Source organism: Nannobrachium achirus (genome assembly GCF_963921795.1).
Source record: "Nannobrachium achirus genome assembly, chromosome: 6".
In the NCBI taxonomy this organism is placed as follows: domain Eukaryota; kingdom Metazoa; phylum Chordata; class Actinopteri; order Myctophiformes; family Myctophidae; genus Nannobrachium; species Nannobrachium achirus.
The window spans coordinates 30,327,242-30,352,279 of NC_137815.1; the positions used below are offsets into that span (position 1 = coordinate 30,327,242).

Sequence of the window (25,038 nt, forward strand, 5' to 3'; positions counted from 1 at the left end):
AAAATAAAAATAAGCGAATATTCGACTTCGGTGAACAACGTCGAATAGTGACTTTGATATTCGAATGTTCGAATATTCGAATATTTGGTGAATGCCCTAGTATGCAGATAACATCACAGACAGAATGCCCCTACAAGCAGATACTGTATGCACGTGTGTCGCATTTGATACCATGATACCGCTCACTTCGCACAATGCTATTGCTATTCTTTTTTACAAGTAAAGTAAAGAGTGTCACAGAAATGTTGTGAAAGTAACAAATCTGCAAGCTTAAATCTGCCATTTATGTTATTTCTTTTAACACTTCGCCAGCCGAAATAGAATGGCTTGTTGGTAGATTAGCCGTGAAATTTCTATTATTATATTATGATCTGAACTGCATTCATTTTACAAGACCATCAGCGCTATATCACGTGGTCTTCATCCCCCATAAACATCACGCGATCCCCGTTGTATTCTCACCACAGTCACCAGCGAAATTCCTCCATCTGCATTGGCTTAGAGTGGTGGTTTCGGCCGACGCATCTTCTCCCCGTGCGTTTTGCGTGCGCGATCCGTTCACGTAAATGTCGGCTCAAATAATCCAAGTATGACTCTAGAGTAGATATGAACATTTTCGCTAGCTTAGCCCCCAGCACTCCAGCTGTGCGAGCACTAACGTCTAAACAGAAAATGGATGGTAGCTGGGAAGGTTTTCATGGAAAGGACCTGACGTCACTTCTGCTTCATGTCAGAGGAGCCATGCGCTATCGATGGACGAGTGGTGACTAGGGAAGGTTAGACGATCGCCGATTTTCTGATAAAAATCATTTATTTCGTTTTTAATAACAAAGTACGGTAAAAGACAGCGCGGCTGAGACATCCTTGCTCAGAAGTCCGGTATAAAACGGTTTTAATATTAAGTGGCTCCCCGTGGCTTGGAATGGGTTAATAGTAATACAAACATTTTTTGGAGATAATACCAAGTTTTCACCCTGATTTTACAGAGATAAAAAAATGCAAGGCTCACACCTCCATCACATGGAGTCGGTGTAGAAATTCAGAGCTGGGCGTGAGAGAACACAGTTGTAGTGAAACCCTTCGGTTGTTATTCCTGTCAGGCTGTCCCCAGTGGCTGGTACCGTAGCACAGCAGAGCCTGCATACAGCGGTTCTGTTGAAGGCTTTGACAAATTTATAAAAAGGTTACAACCACAAGAGATGGACTTAAAGCTATACTGTGTAAGATGCTCAACTAGTGGTCAGTAGCCCTATAGCAAACCGCGGTCGCGTCCGCGTCTTTTGGCAGTTTTTCGCGTCTGCCTCCACCTCGTCTGCCTCCACCTCGCCGAGATCTATCTTTAGAGGGGTCCCTGGTTCCTGTGCGTTCAGGCATTCCGGAGAAACGGACTCCTTCACCCTGCCTGGTAGGCGAGGTTACCTTTTGAGTATAGAGACACACGGGCGACTACAAATAGGGCCGCCATAGCGACCCCACTTCAAGATGCGCTGTGATTGGCCGGCAGTGTATAACCCTCGCTGTGATTGGCCGGTAGTGTGATGACGCAATTTGCCGCGAAATTCTCCCCCCCTCACGGCTCATAGAAAACTTTAGAAGCTGAAAATAACGGAGTGGGTGTTCTAAAACTTTAGCGATTTAACATTTAGGAAAATTTTAAGACGTGTTTTATAAAAAAAGTTACATGGTATAACTTTAAAGTTACCATAAAAGACAATTACAAAGTGTTGGATTTTCTGCCTCTAGAAGCAGCTTAAGATTTGTCAGGTAAAGGTTGTGCCACTGCAGACACACCTACAATTAATAGGACTGATTGTCTGCTTTGTATTGAAGAGGCAGCTATACTTTGTCTGGTTACGAAACAGACAGAAGACCGATGAAAAGAGTTTTGTTTGGGCAGAACAAACTACAATGGCTGATCAATATTTTACAGTTGCGTTCCGGATGAGTTGAGCTCTCGACAATTTGTTACAAATTGATAGTGCTATAACAGAGGCACACACGCACCCATGCACACACACACACACACACACACACACACACACACACACACACACACACACACACACACACACACACACACACACACACACACACACACACACACACACACAATATCACACTATCACACTATCATAACAAAGATACAAGTTTGATCCCGGGCTCCCCCATACCAGAGTTAGTGTCGCAGAGTCCTTGAGCAAGAATAGACCTTATTCACACCGCGGGCCATATTGGATCACATGACTTCCTGGGATATCAGCCTGCATTACAAACCATTGTGAACAATGGAGCGATGGTCCCAAAATATGAGTTCTATTCAACCAATTTCTTCTTACCAAATTGACAAATGGGCAGATGACAACATCAACATCCCCAAAATTATTAAATAGAAGGGCTACAGTAGATTGATTACATCCATGGTAACGATATTTAAGGTAAGTTAGGTTGCAACCTTACTGTGTACAAAGACTTGCTATCTGTGCAGTGCTTGCTCCACCATCATATTAACTATTTGTTGTTAGATTGTTCCTGATTAATATGCAAAAATCACGATACAGTAATATTAACTATATGATGGCAGAGCAAGCACTAGTCTGCACAGATACTGTAGCAAGTCTTTGTACAGAGTAACAGACAGTGTAACCTAACTACTGTACCATGAATATTGTGGGTGTAGCTCCCTTCACAACAAACACAGGTCGGCGTCGGTTCTTTATGAAAACGGGCAGTTTATTCTCCTCCTCTCTTCTCCTCCAAACATGCCGTGAGAACTAGGTTCACACAAATAACAATAATCAATAAACTTGTACAATAATCACAACATAAAGTACAGTATGAAATGAAAATACAATCAACAAGAAATGCGCGATGCGCAGTGAAGTGTCCATCAAACAGCGTCCACATCAAAGACAAATCTACACATGAAATACCTCGGTGGCCGCTATTGTGAACGGAGGTTCTTCTTCTTGAGTTGCTCAGTCCTTTAGTCTTTCTTTTCACCGTCTTTCTTTGACTTTAGACGTCTTTTATGACTTAAAATGAACTTTAGAGGTGCATCCCATAAGAGCAGTTGGACACAGAGCTCAGCTTGTGCTCTAGGCAGAGTGCAGGTCTGTTTGTTACACCTGTGAGCAATGACATGTAATCAAGCCTACATCAAAGAGGTCCCGTGTGCAGCTAATAGACAGTCAGTGAATCTTTGTTCCATCCCATAATGTTTTAACCACATACAATATCTTAATATTATGCATTTTAACCCTACATGAAATCAATTATGAACCCAAATATTTATTTATACCATGAACTTTAAGATTATTTATGCTTTATGAACTTATGACCATTAATTATTGTATTTTAGCCATTTTAGTATTTTTTATAGTTTTTAGTCAGTAACAGCACTTACAGTGGGTGTACCCTTCTATTTAATCCTTTTGGGGATGTTGATGTTGTCATCTGCCCATTCGTCGATTTGGTCAAAAGAAAATGGTTGAATAGAACTCATATTTTGGGACCATCGCTCCATTGTTCACAATGGAGCGATGTGAATAAGGTCTATTGCTCCCGATGAGCAGGTTGGTGCCTTGCATGTTTTCCTTTGCCATCGGTTTGAGAATGGGTGAATGTAATGCACAATGTCATTTTAAAGCTTCCTGGATAAAGGCAGAACTGTGTATACAGTAAATGCACCATTTACCATTTACACGCACACACTCCTATAGAGCCACAGCTCTAGGGCAGGCCATGCACATGCCAGAGTGAGAATGATCATCACAACAGATAATGGTCTGCATTTCTATATGTGCTGTGTTGCACACTGGCTTAATTTATTCATTCATTTCCTTTTTATCTGGATATACTGTACACCCTATACCTATATCTCAAAGGGCGTATTAGCATTCAAACCACGCAGACGGATTTATCGGTGCACCCAGCTTTCCGCACGACATTTGAATTGAATTATTTGATCGAATTTGGATAGAATACAGTAATAGCTAGATTATGATCTATGGCCTTATAGAGTTTAAATGTCTATATACTGTATATATCTACTGTATAGACAGACAGACAGACAGACAGACAGACAGACAGACAGACAGACAGATGCATATAGATACACACACATACAGTATGCCACATGAATACACTACACCAGGGGTCTTCGTCAGGGTTAGAGTTACTACAGTGGGGGCCGCCAAATCTTTGTCTGATTGGAACTTTTTTTTTGTCTTTTTTTAACATAATAACCACTTGAACCCTAGCATCCTTATTCTGAGGAGAAGATTAGCCAAAAATAGCTGATCTACAAGCTCACAACGCCTCATGTTACGAGGCATTTTGAGCTTGTAGATCAGCTATTTTCAGCAAAGAGCTTTGTTGTAGAAGGGGAAAAAAGAGCAGACCAAGTACAGAGTGAAAGGTCAATTTTACTATAGGCCTAAGAATTGACAGTTTAAGTGGTGAAGACACATTAACATCAATTCAACATCCAATAGAAAAGATTAAAACAAACACTGATGATAGTGCTGTCAAATGAAGTCTATGAAGCGATCTATGACATCTATGAAAATCTGCAACATAATTGTATACTATATATTGTGGACTGGAATCCCTGCTTCATTTCTCTCAGCTAAGAGGTCTTTGACCTGAACAAAAAAAAAAAAGAAACTCTGAAGTATACACCTCACTGCCAGGCATGGATACAGTATGGATACATACTGTAATGTGTTGTTCATGTTAACATATGAAGCACGGCAGCAAACGCCTGCACAACTAACTTTTTTAGCAGGAAAGATCCTTGTGTTTCTCTACAGCAGTGTTTCTCAAATGGGGTTACGTGTACCCCTAGGGGTAGACAGAGGTACTACAGGGGGTACTTGAGAGAAAATGGAAAATGGAAACATTTCTTTACTGTTATGTTTAATGATAAAACTTGACATTTACATGAACGTGCTGCTCTGTAAAGCTTTAAACCAAATTAAGCACAACTTTTGCTGTTACTGAATAGAGCCTCACTTTTATTTTCAACATATTCACATAAAAACTGGACTTGAAGTCAGTATTTTCTATTTCAAATGTTGTTTTGGATTAAAGGGGGTACTTCGATTCAGCAATCAGGAAAAGGGGGTACTGAAGCCCAAAAAGTTTGAGAACCACTGCTACTGGTTCCCATTCCCAAGCACTGGGTCGGTACAAATTTGTGGGTCACGGACACATTTTTATGGGTCCCTTTGTTTTTTGTTTCCTACATTTTGTTTTGTTTTTAATTATCATTATTCAAAATAGTTGCATTAGTTAAAAACTAAATTCAAGGATTTCTTTCAGTAATTTCATGAAGAAATCTAAGAAAAATCGAAGAAATTCCATAAATTAGAACACAAATGTTTAAGAAGCAGCGAAAAAAGCCGATCTACAAGCTCACAACGCGGCAAGAAGCGACACGTTGCGATCTTGCAGATCTGCTGTTTTCACTCGTTTGGGTCCCGGGCATTTCTCTTTTGGGTCTCGAGCTGATCACCACTGCTCTAACAGTCCTCATCAGAATTTACTGCAGACTTGATCCTGTCAAAATGTGAACTGAATTCTGATCCAACTGAAAAGATGACTTCAAATCGATGTTAATTAATTTGTATTAAGGATAGACCTCATATAAATGCAAATTAAATTGCCTGCAGCCGCTTTCTAAATTATTCCTCCGTTTCACTGCTCATTCTCTTCACACATTCCCAATGATTTATTTTCTGAATGAATGAATGAATGAATGAATGAATGGTTTCATTTCAGTCTTACGCCACGTGACAGAGTTAGTCACAACAAACAGCACAAAACCAACATATGGACTATTTTCCTATTATCAATTACAGCTACAGTCTACAACAATGAACCGAATTAAGTCAAGTAGGTTGGGAGTGCCTTATTGTCGGTATCAGCCGATAACACGTGGGAGTCTGTCCCCGTTACAATTGCACTACATTGATCTATACTTGGTCTTTCCTTTGATGCCCTGTGCACCTATTATGACATTAAATGAGTTATCCTGCTATGCTGCAAAAATGTGGAACTCCCTTTCGAAGGCCTTAAAGGAGTGTAAAAGTCAGTTACAGGCGGCTTTTACTCGAAACTTCCTTACCTCCCCTGACCTTTCTATAGTAAATACTGTGTTTTTGAGCGGTGGTCACACCGTCTCCATAGCGTGGCCGTGTGTGTAGGTATGTTAGTTTGTTTGTATGTGGGTGGGTCTGTATGTAGCCTCAAGCCTGTGTAGTACCTTTTCTGACCACACATGTTAAGGGAGGGGCGCTGTTTTCAGGCCAGGCCAGGCACACACACACACACGCACACACACACACACACACACAGGGGGGAAGGGGGGGGGGAGCGGGGGGGGGGGGGGGGGGGGGGGGGGGGTAAAACCACCGCTCAGTTTTTTGTTGCATTGTGTCAAACAAACATGCTCAGAAGAACAGGGATGATATGGTTATACAGTATATCGTATGTTGTATACTAAATCGTATATACCATATCGTATATCCTACAGTATATCGTCTGCACATTTGAAACTTGGAGATACAAGGTTTCTTCCTGACAGTGACACATTTTACTTTGTATTTCCCATCCTTGTTTTCAGGACTTTTGGAAAAGGGAAAAACACACAACTGACTCTTGTACATTGTACAAATTGAAGTGTTGTGTGGTGCATCTCACCTTATGGTGTACATTTCCAACGTGGGAGGTAGCTGTACCACTCGAAAGTGCCTCACAGCTGTTGATAGCTGTGAGATACTCTGTGTGTGTGTGTTTGTGTGTGTGTGTGCGTGCGTGCGTGCGTGCGTGCGTGCGTGTGTTTGTGTGCGTGCGTGTGTGTGTGTGTGTGTATGTGTACGTGTGTGCGGGCGTGCAAGATTAAAGGTGATGTAGCCAATATCTTCTTGTTGACTGCCACCATTTTCTTTCCACTTTAGTAGTTTCCTGCCATGCTTTCTGAGATTTTCACTAACCTTTGAAAATGCATAAAATATTCCATGATGCTCAGATTTCCTCATTGGGGGGGGGGGGGGGGGGGGGTCAAAAGATTTGTTTGACGAGTGATTCCCATTTCTCCAGGCGGCCTGGACAAATGGGAATCACTCGTCAAACTCGTCACGTGGGCAGCAGTGGCTCAGGGGTAGAGAAACCGTCATTAGAACACGGAGGGTTCCCGAAGGGTTCCCAGTTCGATCCCGGGCTCCCCCATAGTTAGTGTCGAAGAGTCCTTGATCAAAGACCCTGAACCCATAGTTGCTCCCGGTGAGCAGGTTGGTGCCTTGCATGGTTTCCTCAGTCATCGGTGTATGTGTGAATGGGTGAATGTAATGCACAATCTATGTAAAGCGCCTTGGATGAAGCAAGGCGCTATACAAATGCACTATTTACCGTTTACGTGGCAGTAAATGAGTAAAACAAAAGTGTTAAATATTTCTGTATTCCCATATTAATCATTGATATATACCAGGGGTGTAAAGTAACTACATTTACTCGAGTACCGTAGCCTACTTACCGGTAAGTACAATACCTCAAAATTGTACGTAAGTAGGCTACAGTACTTGAGTAAATGTACTTACCGGTAGTTACTTTACACCACCGCCACTCTGGGTTATGTGCTGTGCCACTCACATTCACACTGTCTTCTCTTCATTCTTTCCAGGAATCTGCTGGATAAAGACACATTCTCCAAGTCAGACCCATGTGAGTATCATCCATCATGACAAGCTCTCTGACTGTATTAGATGTCATCTCCGCACATCTGTCTATACCAGGGGTCTTCAACAGGGCCTCCGGGGGTTCCTCAGAGTTACTACAGGGGGTGGGGCTGCCAAATCTTTGTGATAGAATAATCTAATTTTATATTGACCTCTCCAACCCTTAGCATTCCTATTCTGAGGAGAACTACAAGCTCTCACAACCCTTGCCAGCGTGAGCTTTTAGATCGGCTATTTTTCGGCAAATAGGTTTGGTTTGGAGCAGGCCAAGTACAGAGTGAAAGGTCAAGTTTATTGAGGGTTTAAGTGGTTAAATGTCTGAATATATAAACATGAACATTAATCCAACATCCAACTCCCTTCTCCCTTGTGTGGTTGCATGTAATGTGTTTGTATGTGCTTCCACTCACTTCACCCATCTGCGTCTCATCTTTGTGCCACACAACTCTCCTCCTCCTGGCCAAGGGGGATATAGTGTTGCTTTGTGATTGTGTTGCTGGCGGATGGAAACCAAAAATGTCCAAAAAGAAAACCGTTTCTTTTCAGGAGATAGAAATAATGTAGGTATTGTTAATAGTCAATTACAATTTACAATTTAGGCATTTAGCAGACTCTTAATCCAGAGTGACATGCATAGAAATAGTCATCTAGGATCGTAGGTAAACCAAGAATCATCAGTCTAACCGTAGAATAACCGAAACATCTATACTCTATTCATTGAAACAATACACACTATAGCAGTGTTTCTCAAACGTTTTCATGTCAAGAACCCCCAAATTGACACTTATTAGCCCACAGACCCCCTATGCCAGGGACCTGGCCTCGTAAACGTAATTAAGAGAAGATTTGTATGGCTCCAGCAGTGATTCTCAACAATTTTAATTTCAAGGACTCCCAGTTTGACATGCATTAGGCTACTTCATGGCATTTCTATCTCTGAGACCCCGATTTATATTGTAAAATCAATTTTAATTTAACTCTGAGTGTACAAATGGAACCAAATGAACCCTCACGGGTCCATTTGGTTCCTAATTATCATTTAGCTGGGGACCCCCTGGAACTCCCTCAAGGACCAAGGACCCCACTTTGAGAACCAATAGGACATGGCACAATAGGATGCCAGGTCTACAAATGAACCTGGCATCTGTCTACATACCATGCTATCTAAATCACATTTTAGCCTTTACGTAAGTCTGCAAAGGACATCAAGGCTAAGGCAACTACGTCTTGATAATACTTTTCATTGGTTCAATATTAATGAACAAGGCTATTTACAAGGCTATTTTCGCTATACTTTTGTGAGACACTCTCATACGACGGAAGGCCTTTCAATTATTACGAAAAAAAAACATTTGAAAGAGACACAAGGTTTCCTCCGGCAGCAACGATTTGAGAAGGAACTGAATGTTTTGTGCTCATATTGGCTTCTTTCTTTCTTTCTTTCTTTCTTTCTTTCTTTCTTTCTTTCTTTCACAGTGTGCGTGCTCTACACCCAAGGCGTTGAGACTAAACAGTGGAGAGAGGTGAGAGTGTAAAAAAAAAGAGAGAGAGAGAAAAGTCAAAGTTAAAATGAACTACACGGTAGAAAAAAGACATATTGTAAGTTAAAAAAAAGAAAAAGCACCATCTTAATAATTGGCTTACAATGAAACGAAGATTGTACTTGGCTCACATTCACACTTGGGAAGCCATCCCTGGAAGACTTCCAGCTAAACATAAGGTTTGTTCAGATCAGTAAAGTCTGCAGTTCAGCATAATGTTGTAGGACAGTGGTGGAAAGGTAGTAAGTTCTGTACGTGGGTAAAATTCGGAGGTACTCTTACTTTACTCGAGCATCTCAATGGAAGATGTTGCTCTTTTTACTCCACTGCAATTATTTGAAAACTTAGTTCCTTTAGTTCCGAGTTACTTTGTAGATTTCGATTACAGTAATACTACAAAACAAACATTTACCAATTAAGCCTTAATTCTGTTCAAAGATAGCTCACGTGAGCTTGTTGTGAGCTTAAAGATCAGGTAAAATATTTGAGTACTTTTTCCACCACTGCCCGAGAGTCAGATTAAATCATTAAGCTATATCACTACTGTAACATGTCTTTAAAATACATTTTAGGCGGGAAAAACATGAAGATAAATTAAAAAATATATATATCATATCATATCATATCATATCATATATATTTCAACAACACCCATATTCTAGGGCAGGGGATCCCTGAGCTAAATTACTTAAAGGCCCGAAATTATAATAGGATGATACAGTAGGTCACGTGGTCTATTTGAAAACACTTTGAATAAAAATGTCCCATCGCCTGCAGCGTAGCCCCCTCCACTGCCCGCCTACCAATACCAGCCGGGGAGCTTATTAAATCCGTAGGAGGAGACGTGCGCGGAGGAGGAGGAGAAAAGAAGACAGACAGCCTCTTTACTAGTCTGGAGAAATGCAGATAAACACAGTGTTTCCATTTCATCAATTTATATATCCTTCTTCAAATCACTTACTTAGCCCAACATCGTTCCTTGAAACTATTAACGTTATGGAGAACGCATTCTAACGCGATTAACCAGAGCTCTCAGCTGTGTGTGTGTGTGTGTGTGTGTGTGTGTGTGTGTGTGTGTGTGTGTGTGTGTGTGTGTGTGTGTGTGTGTGTGTGTGTGTGTGTGTGTGTGTGTGTGTGTGTGTGTGTGTGTGTGTGTGTGTGTGTGTCGCCGTGCGAGGCGACTCAACGAGCGTGTGAGGACAGCTAGCTGTGCTGCGGGGGAAAATGTGGCTAGCCCCCCACATTTAGAGCCCCGCCTCCCAGCGAGAGGCAACAACCCCTCTCGGTGAATTTTTGCGAATCCGCCAATTCAACAATTAAACATAAACTAGCATATTCACATGAACAATGGCAAAGTAACAACCAGATTTGGGTGGAAATATAATTTTTATATGCACAGATTTATATATAAATTTTAGGGCTGGGATGCGATTAAAAGCTTTAATCTAATTAATTACAGGCTCTGTGATTAATTAATCGCAATTAATCACATTTTAATCGCACATCGATATTTGACCTGAGAAGCATTTTGTTCAAATAAAACACATTTTGTTGTACGAGTGAACACTGGGCCAAGCAAAGCTCTCTGATCGGCTACTTCTCCCTTTGCGTTTGTTGTCTCTTCTTGGTTGGTGCATCGCTATGATCGGTATGCCCGAAACTGAAGGTTCTGTGGTGCAAAAACTAAGTGCGATTAAAATGCGTAAATGTTTTAATCGCGTTAATTTTCTGTAATTAATTAATCGCAATTAATCAGTTAAAGTCCCAGCCTTAATAAATTTGTGTCTTTAGCTTTAGTGCTAGCCCAGTAGCCCTGTGGGAGCAGAGCATAGGAGCAGAGATTTTGCTTTCTGAGGGCTGCGAGAGCGGCCCTGCGGGCGATGGGAAGAGAATGTACATTGTACAGACATACAGTAACAGTCAATTAATTAATTTGATTGGCTTATCGCGCATTCCCACAATGACATCAAAAGATATTAACTTGTTTTTTAAGATGATTTCTTAAGGTGACAGTATCCCTATAGGTGACATAGCCACTTTAACTCATTGAGTGCCTATCCCGAATATGTTCGGGATATATTATCGCATACCAGAGTGCCTATCCCGAACATGTTCGGGATATAAAAAAAAAAAAGAAATTTTGAAAAAGAATTTTTTTTTAATTTTTTTTTTGGACCCCATCAAATCTAGTGAACATGATTTCAATCGCGATTTTGCATGTTCCACCCCCATACAACCCCATCTAACATACAGGGCAGCCATGTTTGTTTACATAACATGTAAAACATAATGGCGATTATCTCAAGAATGCCTGAACGGATTTCCAATCGGATTTTTTTGTTTGAAAGCTGTGAACAAACTGCACAAATCCACTTCAATGCAATCCAGGATTGCATTGGATTTTTTAGAGCTCATTCTTCTCTGTTTTTTCCCCATGCATGAGGTGTGCAAGGTTTAATCATGGCTAAGTTGACGAAAATAAGGCTTCTAAAATGCTTGGTAACCAATAGCTAACTTCAAGCTAACTTCATCCTCTTCCTGTACATGCACAAAGGAAAGTGTTCAGGCAAGTCATGGCTGCAGCCAGGGTTCGAGTTATGCGGGGGCCAGTGGGAGCTTAGCTCCCATAGTTAAAGTCTGGGACCCCATAGTCAACAACCCCCTTTGGGGTCTCTTTTTTTCTAAGTGTGTGTTTTTATTTTTTTTTCTTGTTTTTTTTTATTTTTTATGTTCCATTGGAAGAATTTATATTATTTATGTTAACTAGATATACTAAATAAACATGTTAGACAGTAAGACTGAACAATGACATCACACCGTTTAATCCTACTATTAATTTTATTATTATAAATCAGGCGCATTTAATGTGGGGTGTGAGTCTTCCTTTACCGTCCGGGTTATAACACACTCGCTGCAATGGTTCCTACCTTTCCCCCAGCTGGATGCAGACCTACCCAGCTGCGTGGTCTCGCCATGGCCTGGGCATAGGCTAAGCTAGGAACCACTGCATCGAGTCTTTGCACTTCTAGCCACGGCCCGGACGGCAAAGGAAGGCGGACACGCCGGAGAGCAACAAAACAACCAAACAAAACAACGCTGTCTTAGCAAGACCATACCCGAGGGAAGTAGGGGTGCTGGGGGTGCGGCCGCACCCCCTCCCCCACGTCCCACCGCACCCCCTAAAGGGGGGTTGGGGGGAAAATATTGCCGATCGGCAAGTAGAGGCTCTGACATCAGTGGCGTGAAGTAGGAGCTATTGGCTACTTCTATTTCCAGTACAATTTCAAAATAAACATGTGTTGAATGATCGATTGTATAGACAAAAAGAAAAAAAGAAAGGCTCTTGTTTTGAAATGTGCTTCTGGGCACTGTTCAGAGAGGAAATGGCTTTCAAAGGACTTCCCTTTTAACTTGTCTGAACGTCTGTCTCTCCGTGCGTAACTGATGCGTCATGGACTCGGTGGATTATAACAATACGGCCATAAAGGAATATACAGAACACCAAGACAACACAACCTAGGCTATGAAGACATTAAACATCGCCCTCTGCTAGCCCTGGCGTCCTCACTGGTGAGTCGTGGGCTCGTGGCTATAGACTTGTAATGATGAATGAATGCTATGTTATGCTGCTGTGCTGCCTGGCTAGGCTAACGTTTGGGCTAGCTAGTGGCTAATGGCTATGGTGTACCAGAACCATCGCCAATGAAGCCTGGGTTTCCGAGGCTAGCTGTTTCCTAACACTGGGGTCTGGACCGATGTGGCAGACACGTTGTATGGGTCACAACGCACTGAACACAGTGCGAAGCAACTCGTTGTGAGCTTGTACATCTGCTATTTTCACTACTTGTTTGGTACAAGGTAGTAATGTCTCTTGGTTCACAGGCTAAAAAGTTTGGGAACCATCATACTTGCTGTTGTAGACAGGTTCACGGGCTAAAATGTTTGCTTGCTGTTGTAGACAGTGGTGTAAAGTAACTAAGTAGATTAACTGAAAAGCTCTGGGAACTGAATGATTTTATGAAACTGGCACTTGTTGTCTGACTGTTGGTACCAAGAAATCCAGACTATATACCGAAAAGTACCTGATTTAATATGATTTAATATAGGAAAATACTCGTTTTAGCCGACTTTATACCCGAAAAATAGGGCCCCCATAACTATGGGGGCCACCCCCATAACTATGGGGGCCCTATTTTTCGGCGGCGCCTTTGGCGCCGCTAGAGGGACCCCATAGCTCTCGGAGTATAACTCGAACTCTGGCTGCAGGGCTTCTGCATATACCAGCATATCTCTATGGGATTTTCTATGGCCACTGGGCGCCCTCTAGTGGTGAACGGGGTGGCACTCAAAGAGTTAATATAGGCCTAGTATCAAAATCGTATCAATTGTAGATTTCAAAAAGAAATCTAACAATGTTTAAATATTTTTGTAACATTCTAACACAAATATAGAGGGTATGCGCGTGACATCATCTGTTGCTGGAATCTATGTGGAAACGCCTACTGAGTGGCAAAAAACTGATTTCTGCCATTTAAATCCCATACATCCAAACAGAAAAGTCCTATCTGATTGTATTAAACAAAGTTAACTCACCAACAGTGCAGCTGTACTGAAAGCTTGAATTATCCTCTTTCTATCTGCAAAGTTTTTGTTTCATAAAAATCCACCATAGACATGTTATAAGCTACTTTCTGTTAAGACATTCTGTGCAGGTTTTTATTTTTCCAAGTGTCAGAGTTTGGAAGCACTTGTTTTCAACAACACAACATCCTGCTGCCTCCTGCATTATGTGCAAATTAGAAACAGGTGGTATGCAGGGCCATTGAGTGATTTGCAACTAGCACTTCCAAACTCCAACGCTCCATGCTGCTCAATGTTTTGCCACTCAGTCTAGATTAGGGGGGTATCAGCACAAGATATTTTCAGATGTTAGTCCACTGCAAAAACACATATTAATTTGAGGGTTCCTGATATGAACAGGTTTGAGAACCGCTGTTCCATGGTGTATTCTTAGCAGCAATTAAAACAAATGCACCTGATGGAGTTACACTTGACTAATTTTCTGCTGTGCATTCTTAGCAAAATGTGATATCGCCAGCATAGTCCTTTAGTCAGATACAGGTATAAATCAGAATCAGGTACCTTGACAACTGTGGTGGGGCTTCATTCTGCAGACTGATGGATATCACAGTGGGTATGGGAACCTGACAGGTGGAGATAAGAGAACATGATGATAAAAAAGAATGCTGCTATTGCAAGTGAATGAAAAATAAAATGTTATTAAGCTGTATTGTAAAAAAGAATGTTTTTGCTTACGGAACACTATATTTTTCAAGATTGTTGTCTTCGTTTGCTTCTGGAAATCATTTGACATCAACTTTGTTGCAACACTGATAAGCGCAGTAGCACAATGGAGGAACAGTACTTGTGTATGCTGTCTGTTATATGTACAGTATACTGTTGTGTGTTTTACTGTATCTGGTTAGTCTGTGTTATTTTATACAGCATGTACACTGCTGTCTATGGAATCTATGCAGCCATCCATCATGTCCTTATATACAGTAGAAGTTCTGTTAGCTTATATAGAAGTTCTGTCAGTGGCGTCAGTTCAGCAAAAGCTAGGGTATGGCAAAGATGGGAGTCCTCATGGACAATAGGCATTACATTTTGGATAACACGGTTCTATTGTGAAAATAGCAGATCTACATGCTCACAACGCCTCGTGCTGCGAGGCGTTGTGAGCATGTAGATCGGCTATTTTCACAATGTCTTCTATGGTTTCTTGGGCGGGATATGGCAGCCTGGAACGGTTGTTCAAGTGCAGTTAAAGTTAGCATGTTAGTAAACGTGCCACAATTAACAATAATGCATTGCACCTGTGCAGCTGACCTGCGGAACCTGGGAATATACCATTTTGTCAAGCTGGGGAGAATACAAGTGTGGAGAATAGAATTATAATACCTTGTTAAAGTGACCATTATGTTAAATTCTGCATTTGTAGTTATTTTACTGTAATTTAACAACATAATAACCAGCGCAGATAGACAAAGAGACATTCATGTATTTATATTTAAAAAAAGTAGCTTTTATTTTCCCTCCCTGGACCCAGGGTATGGCAGCTGCATACCCCTGCCATACCCAATTGACGCCCCTGAGTTCTGTTAGCTCTTTCATTCTTTATCATTCAGGCAGGCAGTTTCATTAAAAACATGTTTTCTGAACTTAAAACACGTTGAGATGGGAAACCCCAATCATTTGATTATGGTACTGGCAAACTATTTGATTGATTAGGCTACACAGCAAAATAGTGGTTGTTGATTGAATAGACAGACGGACGGACATAGAGACTGCTTGATTGATTGATTGATTGATTGATTAGTTCTTATGATGGTGCAACTCATTGTGAGCTTGTGGATCCGCTATTTCCGGCAAGTGACATTAATCAAGCGTGTCATGGAGGATTCCTGGTGTGGGTATGTGTCAGCACAATTCAGCAATATTCTGCAGACAATTTGCAAGTTTGACTAATGCATTTTCACCCGTGACCGGCATATCTAATCCGCTAAACAAATATTATGTCCCTCCGGAGAACCATTTAGAGCTCATGCACAGACCTCAATGAAATGAATGAAATAAAAGCCAGGGTTGTTGTTATGGTGGGTTTTCCCCTCTCATTGGGCCCATGGGTTTTAGTCCTTTAGCTCCAGTTGTACCGATTGTGGGTGAAACTTTGTGAGCCAAATGAGATGCTTATAGACATTAATGCTGACTGCCCTCAAACCAAAGGCTTGTGTGTGTTGTGTGTGTGATTGTTGTTAACTCTTGATTATTTATTTTTTAAGTTCTCCGTCTGGAGATCTTCAGTTATTGGAGTAAGAGAGGAAACGACCGTTTTGTCTATCCAGGCCGTCCTGGATAGACGGTGCGAGAGAGACTTGGAAAGTCTTTTGTACCGGCTGCTCTTGAACTCTACAATGAGACACACACTGGTCGATTGAGGAGGACTACCTTCCTAACCTAGGATGACGGAACTATAGTTGTACTGACTCTGACCTCTAAGGACCTTCCAGGGAGGGTGCTCATGTGCGTCTGGCTGTGACACCTTTTCTAGTTTCTTTTCCTTTCGAGTTTTTTTTTTCTTCGCACTGACTTTTTTGACACTGCACTATTAGGTTGTGTTAGTAGTTTTGGGTATTTTTGCTTGTGTTTGACATGACAGTGAGATACTTGTTGCACTAACTAGCATTGACTGCTATGGTCAGACATCCCTGCTTCTGGTGACAGATTGTCTTTCTAATAAATAGAGAGAGCTTAAAGTTTTGATTCATTAATTAGATTACAATAAATACTAACATAATTAATCAATATAAAAGTGAACATCTCATCTGTCTTAGCTACAGTGTGAGTGTATAGCTAAGACACCTCCGCACCTCCAAAGATTAAACTTTTTCCACAGATAACTTTTGAGTTACACAAGTTACGAATGGTCCAGCTGTGCTTAGACGATAACAGCCGACCTCGACACAGCTTAGAGAAGAACGAAAATAAAGCCCAACACTTAAAGGCAACCTGGTATTTTTATGCTTTCATACTTGGCTGAAATATAAACTTGGACATTCAGGTTTATAAGAAGGCCAAGCTGAAAACAGTCTTGAGGCTGTTTTGTTTTATGGATCTAACCAGACAACTCAAGGGAAACTCTTAACAAGCCTTTAACGAGCCTCCGGCTAGCTCTTTGTGATAATCAAATCAGGACCCCAGAACATTTACAACCTCTAATACTGTAATTCTCAGGTGTTATGAAAGAGATTATAGAAGAAGGGCATGGAAAGACAAAACATTTCACCCGAAGGCTGGCAGCACATCTTAAAAAAATAACTGCAATGCTTTTAAGTCCAGACAATCCAAACGGCTTACTGAACATGGTCTGGTTTTGGTATTTAGGACGTACAGTAGGGGCAAAGAGTGGTTTCGGGATCTTGAACATAGTAAAAGAGAAAAAAAAAGACTTCCCCATACCCAATCGGTTTCAGAGCAGGTACATAGGTGACAAACGGTAGATGAGATCTAGCACTCGAGCGGTGCATTGGTAAAGTCCCTGCCCACCATGGAGGTGGTGGGTTCGAATCCACCGTGGTGCATCCGGCTTTGTCGGGCGTCTACATGAGCACAAATATTGTGTTCGGGGGAGGGAAGCCGGGCGGGGATAGCTTTGCATAGCCAGACAATATCAGTGCTTGAATATTCGTCTGGTTCTTCTCAGTGTTGTTTCCTTTTCCAAGGGGCAGTTACAAAAAGATTCAAATTGACTCTATTGGTTAGACCTACAACCAATCAGAGTAGCGCTAAGGTGATACGCCCACCCTACATTTTCATACTGGGCCCCTGGTTGGTTTCTCACGACCTAAAGCCCACACCACATTTGCATACTGGGCCCCTGGTTTGGTCCTCACGACTTGTGAGCTGTGAAATTGTTGAATAACTGAGCAGGGCCAGACCAAATCTGCCAAGGGCACATTTTCGGCTACGCGAGGCTAGGGCGGGGAGGAGGGGGATAATTGTCACTGCATATTCTACAGGCTGGGGGGAGGGGCGCCACCTGTCAGCAGGGAGTGTTGGGCGGGAGGAGTAGGACAAAGGCTCTACGTCCTCCTGGTGGGGGCTCCTCTCTGGCAGGTGAGCCAGTTGTGGCAAACACAGAAATGTGTGTGGGGAGGAATTAATCGCCATATACATTGGGGAGAAAAAGGGGGTAAAAAAAATTGGCTATTCTAAATTATATATATAAAAAAAAGAACAAAGAAAACAAAAACATTGTGAGATCAATCTGAGATATACCTGCACACTGCCACTTGCAGGTTTCAAGAGAAGTTTTTCATTGATGCAACGACGTTTCGGTCGTGGCCTTCCTCAGGTTTGATTCAACAGGCTGACAATCGGAAACCAATGTGTGCTAATCAAAAGAGGAAACAGCTTGTGCTAAAAGGTGCTGTACACAAGTGCCTCTGAACATCCCAATGCAATTATTGAAGGAAAGAAAATGTCATGCCAAATATAAATACAAGAAAGTAAACAATAAAAATACAATTGCTAAGACGCAAACTTCACTGTCCTACTCCCAATGGGCCTCATTCACCAATAAGTTCTTAACTTTCTTCTTAACCTGTTCTTAAATTTCTTCCTAAGTGAATTCCTAAGTGAAGTTGAGTCCGATTCATGAAACGTTCTTAGGAAGGCAAAATTGTTCTTAACTATTTTCTTATCATGATGAATGCCAATCCTCGTAACTTGAAGGGGTGTGCCAGCTAATACTAATTATCATAGGTAGACGCCCCACATATCCCAATTTGCATCCCTATTACCATAGGGAGCCACCCAAAAATTCCCATATAAGGCACGACTTCATGACACTCTCTGCAGTCACACCTGTGTTTGATTGCTGTACACAGAAATCACAAGAAATCAGTCACATAAAGTTGAGAGAATGAAGTCAAGAATCCCTAAAGTGTAAAGATGGTGGAACACTAGACTCCAAACATTAAAAAGATATACTGTATATCAATACTTCTGTGGAGGTACTTCTGAAGTGAACAGCTAATTATTTGTATTTAATGAATGAATATATTTTATTATTTCACTATAGACATCAAGGTAAATTTGCTGAAATTAGAATGTTATCCATATTTCATGTTTGGAAATCGCATTATTAGTGGATATAAAACATTGTATTACTGAAAGCTGGTGGGTGGGTATAGAGAGGCTTTAAGTTAGCAGCTGCTTGGTATGTAATGGGGTGAAGTAGGGTAGGGATGTGGTTGGGATATGGTGCAAGGGGGGCTTTCAGGTAGGAAGGGGACAGGGAAATGGGCGTGTGGCAGCTGTTGGGATATGGGGGTGAGGTTGTAGTAGGGAGTTGGGTTATGAGGGGGGGGGGTGAAGGGTTTGGGGGGGGGGGGGGGGGGGGGGGCATTTTGGGTTGGGATGCAATTTCAGACTTGTTGAAAACTAGTCTAAAGCAGTGGTTCTAAACATTTTTATGTCAAGGACCACCACATTCTGCAGACCCCCACCTGAAAATATTTTCCGCCTGAGAAGATTTTTCAAGATTTATCATTGTTTAAAAAATATCCGATCTACAAGCTCAAAATGGGCTGTAATGGTAATGCCTTGTGAGCTTGTAGATCGGCTATTTTCAAACAAAGTTTAAAACTGGGTTAAAATGGTAAAACTCTTCCTCGTTTTACAGTTGACCCCCTGGAACTTCCTAAAGGACCCCTGGGGGTCCCCAAACCACACTTTGAGAACCACTGCTCTAAAGACATGATACAAATGTTTTGGTGATTTAAATCATATTATTATACAACTGTAGAATTGAAGAAACAATTCTAAAAATACAAATTATTTTTGCACAACATGTCACACTTAAGAACTAAAAGGCTGCCCTAAGAGTGCTCTACAGTATGCGTAGATTTCTTCTTAACATAAGAACAAATCACAGCTAAGAAAACATTGGTGTATGCCAAATCTTCGTAAAAAACTTCTTAAAAGGGTCTAAGAAGAAATTTCTTCGTAAGAACATTCGTAAGTAGGTTGGTGAATCGGGCCCAATGTTTGTCAGAGTGAAAAATCGAATTAGAAGCAATGAATACATTGTGTATTTCAAGACGAATTAGACTGAAAATGAGAGTGCAAAAGAGTGAGAAAACTCAGAGGCAGGCAAATGTGGAGGTTCTTCCGTAGATTTATTGAAGAATATGAGTTCCCAGGGTGGAGCCCTCTGGCCCAAGCAGCCTCTCGGCTTGCCTAAGTCGCTCTGTCTGACAACAATTTCAGGATATCTTTATACTCAGTACATGCATACAGAACAGGCGGTCACCATTTGCTCACTGGAGCCTGGAGGTGCGAGTTGCTCTCAGACTGCCTAAATAGATCAAATCAACATAGTCCATTGTCTTAAGAAGGCCTTGCATAGTAATTAGGTTTACCAACCAGTGGGCACTGTTAAACAAAGAGGTGTTATCAGCCTCTCTAGAGATCAATGAATTCACTTTGGTTCTCACAGACTTTGAGTCTCCATACATTCATACAGTGACAATAGAAATATTGGGTTATTAACATTGCCAGATTCACATCAGTACCTCATGCACAGAACAGGCCAAGACGTTCAAGGAGGTAGACCATTGGAAGGGCAAATGTAGCCCAATGACACTCGTTTTTGGAATGTCAATTATAGCATTAAGTAATTACAGTAATAATTCATCGTTGAGACCTTTCGGGTGAACAGTCTGCAGGATGTGTGGATCTCAAACGTGACTCATTCATTCTAAAACGTGGCGAGAATGGAGTCGTACTTCACAGTGACATTCAACGAAGAAACTAAAAAAATCTCAAAGTCTGGAGAATAAATATCGGACATTATTTTTTACATTATATATTGTATTTTATGCAGCTGTTCTTTATCTACTATTTCTTACCACTTTCAACCTCACATGTTTATTTTGGTCATATTATTATAAGTAAAATTCATGGCTGATACTGATGTTTAAAATAACAATTTAGCCGATAACTGATACTGATAACGAATTTGTTTATATATAGATTTCCCCTTTGTGCCAGGGAAACACATACATCTTCATTATAAGTCTGGACTCACACATATGCGTGAAACATCTTCTCCGTATCGTCTGAGAATGGCCACTGGGGGCGCCGTACTAATGCATTGTCAATGGAAGGTTGTTTGGTTTTTTGTCGTTGCCGTGTCTCAAGCTCAACCGCAGCCTGTCTTTTGGCCAAGAGACACGGCAACGACAAAACACTGTACGGCGCCTAAGAAGTTCGGCAGCTACAGCTTGGTAGGCTGCAGATAACAAATACACCATCATAGCCAGCGCAAAATGTATGCTTATCAACAGATAAATATCAGCAACCATCGGTTAATGTCAGCTTTATTTACAGTGGTGGAAATGTACTCACATTTGTTAATTAAGTAAACGTATCAATACTACAATGCGGAAATACTGTGTTACAAGTAGAAGTAACGTATTCAGAATGTACTTAAGTAAAGAATAAGTATAAGTATAAAAGAATAAGTATAAGTATAAAAGTATTGGCATAAAAATGTACTCATGATGCAGAAATCCTTTTTGAAAATACTGATAGTGCATCCCTAATCCAATCATTTTCAAAAATACCAGAGCTCACAATATTGCAATTGAGCTTGCAAAATCTGTTGTTTTTTGTTAACTCTGGTCTGATAATAATGTCCCCGAAGGGATATTTGTCTTCGCAAGTCTGTTAAAAAACAACAACAAACAAGAAAATAACTGGTTGGAATAACATCTTCCTTCCACACGCTTGGGTGAAAAAATGGGTTCCAAAAATAAAGAACAACACATTACCACATAGCAAAAAACAACATATCACCAAGACAATACATACATGAGGTCCCCACTGTACTCAGAAAACCATCCTATCGACAGGGCAGTTTGTTTAGTGCTGCAGTGAGGGGACAAAACTCCTGCTAAATTGATCCTTTTCCCATTTCAGGGTTCTGTTTCTTTGCCCAGCTGGCATGAGGTCGAAGTAGCGATACAGGGGATGATCACTTTCAATGTGATTTGTTATTGAACTTGCTAAGCGTGTGATGGCCTTATTGTTCATATCAGAAAGTGCCGGTGTGGGAAGTCTGATGATCTCGGAAGCAATATGGGTAATAGTGTAAAGTTTGGTTCTGTTAGGCATGGACAGTATAGTGAAGAAAACATGCGGAACAAAACGACAGAACAAATGAATAATGCTTTTGTACAGTTATAGCGTGTAGATGAGGGGCAACAGATAATCATCTTAACTGACGGCAGTGTTGTACCCGAACGCGTTCAAAGAACGATCGTTCATGAACACGTTCATATTTTGGGCGAACGTGAACTGTTTTCGCTTGATGAACGAATTGTCGAACGCGATCATTCTGACGCCCGTGAACGGCGTTCGTCGGCGTCCGTCGGCCGTTCATGCGGCGGTCCGCGCCTCCGAGGTCGTCTGTCCTCTCGTCTCTCTTTTCATTCACATGCTCCAATAGGCTAGCACGCACTGCACGCAGCTCCTCGTGAACGTTGATATGCAGTGCTGTCTGCACTCTGCAGCTGCACTGTGAATCTCCTCCTCGTTACGTCTCGCAAGTAAAGCCTGACTATACTTTGTCATGTGTGTTGCATGGCGAAAATAGCTGATCTGCAAGCTCACAACGCGTCGCATCCACGAGACAATTACGTGAGCTTGTAGATCAGCTATTTTAACCAACGCGGAAACATGCTGTGCGCGAGGTTTAGAAAAGGTGCAGGAAGACTGGGCACTGGGCACCTAGATATTGTGGGCACCTCAATGTTAAGTTGGATGAAATTATTGCTGTGTGTGGTTCTATTTTTTTTTTTTTTTTTTGAATAGCCAAAAGTATAAAAATATTATGGTTAAAAAAGAACGAAAAATAACTAAGTTAGTTCATTTTGGGGAACCATGAACTTTAGTTCAAAATATAGAATTATGAACTATGAAATGAACTACTTCAGTTTAGAAGTTTTGAACTTGAACTTGAACTAGTTCATTTTTAAAGTGAACTTTCCCAACACTGACTGACGGATTACATGAAGGTGAACGTATATGGATAGATGTGTTGATCAAACCAAGTCAGGTGTTTGAAAGGAAAATCCCCTCTGCCGGTTCGTCCGTCCATCTCTTGAATAGAATACATTCCTGAGCACAGTTCAGTTCCACCTGGTGCCAGAAACCCCTCTGTATGCAGCATCCCAGGAGGGAGAGCGTCTGTGACAGACAGCTTCTGGTATAGCACCGTTCCCCTGGGAGTGAAGCAGCTGTCACAGATGTTACCCAGGATGTGCAAAGAGGCAGCGAACACGCACACGCACACGCGCACACACACACACACACACACACACACACACACACACACACACACACACACACACACACACACACACACACACACACACACACACACACACACACACCAACCACTGTCTGAGAGCCAGTGTCATACAGAAACCTGATGCTCGTTGTGTATTAGGCCAGGGAGATCGGGGCAGTGAGTATAGGCAAGATGCTTTATAACAGTGGTTCTCAAACTTTTCAGGCCGTGACCGGCCTAGAATAACAGGGGAGTGGGGACCCCCCCAAAATAATCATATTTGAACTGGGGGACCCCCAAAATAATCAAATTTGAACTGGGGACCAGTTCAGTTCAGTAGGAGTTGAGGCATTATATTTAGTTTGACTCAGATAAATATTGTGAAAATAATACCACCAAAAAGAAAAACCAACCAGACTCTAGTATCTTTCTTTCCGGATACATTTATTTCGCCGCGTTACTCCTCTCACAGTTTTGGTGCTACGCACTTGGGCCGTAAGTCAAATCGACCGGCTTCATCAGGACTTGTTTTTTGATTAACTTACTTTTGACAGATTGTTTTTCCTCATGGAATAACATTCCTATTTAGCTCATGAAGCAATAATAAACAACACAAAAACCACTGTTTGTTGAGTCAATACAATAACGTGACAAGACAAGACAAGACAAGACAAGACAAGACAAGACAAGACAAGACAAGACAAGACAAGACAAGACAAGACAAGACAAGACAGCTAGGTCGTCCTCAGACGAGCCTTCCATCGTCGCTTCCAGTCATCCCGGTTCTCCATACTGTACACCTAGCCAGCTCGTTGGTGCTTTGTGCTCCTACGTCTTTCTTGAGTACATCCACGTATGTTATTGTGGGACGTCCTCGTGACCGGTGCCCATGTGTTGGTTCCCACAGCACCAGTTTGCTGGCAGGAAGCTCCTGGTGTCTTTGGCAGTGTCCTGCTAGTCTCATTCTTCTGGCGGCAATTTTCTCGCTCACCCTTGGTATTCCCTTATACAGGCTCTTGTTGGTAACATGTGCACTCTTGCTGATGTTAAGTACTGCACGCAACATTCTGGTGTAGCACCCGCCTAGAGACTTCTGCAGGGTTGGCTTCAGGGTCCAGCATTCACTGCCATATAGTAGAACAGACTCTTGCAAAGAAGAGGCTGAATTTGATTTGGCGGGGGAGGTTGGAGTTCCATACACTGTTCATGCCGTTCAGGGCCTTCCATGCAAGTGCCTTCCTCACTTTAAGATCTTGACTTGCCATGCCACCTTTCTTGATTTACGCCTTAATAAGAAAGCAAATGTTTAGTAGTTGTGAGCTCCTTTTCGGTGATAAGATGTCACAGTTGCAACCGTGTTCAGTTTTTGGAAGTAAACAGGGATTCGATTAAGCTCCAGGTAATCCACTGGCAGCCATATTGAATGAATACACACCGCGGCGCAGACTGAGGAGGCAAATTAAATCGATGATTCACAGGGTATACTGTAACAGTACGTTGGAATTAACACGTTTTGACAGCTCCCTCCCTCCAGCACAAGCGTGTCTTTCAGCCAGGCTTTACGTCGTATTTAATGACTCCCCCCTTCCTGCAGTATGGTAATGTGTTGTTCACAGATATGCATTCTTAAAGCTGGCCGGGTGGATGTCAGCAGCTGTTTGTTTATCATTCTTTTGACAAGTCTTTTTGCACAGATTTCTTTTTCAAGATGTTGTAAGTATAGGGAACAGCAGCTGCTTTTTCTAAGATCACAGAAGTAAATTATGCAGTCCTCCTCTACATATTCCAAAATCCGTTTTGATTCTTATTCAACTATGGTTCACACACTGTGCTGCTACAGTAT

General features: G+C 41.7%; 1 protein-coding gene across 1 annotated transcript in view; it reads left to right on the plus strand.

Moving 5' to 3' along the window:
* Positions 1 to 25,038, plus strand: part of LOC308286996 (copine-5-like) — a gene marked incomplete at both ends in the record, with an annotated part of 112,973 nt that overhangs the window by 52,131 nt on the left and 35,804 nt on the right. Inside the window, 2 exons of the mRNA XM_080728117.1 lie at positions 7,682 to 7,722; positions 9,213 to 9,259. Of these exons, the coding sequence (XP_080584243.1) occupies positions 7,682 to 7,722; positions 9,213 to 9,259 (88 nt within the window). The remainder of the gene's footprint in view (positions 1 to 7,681; positions 7,723 to 9,212; positions 9,260 to 25,038) is intronic.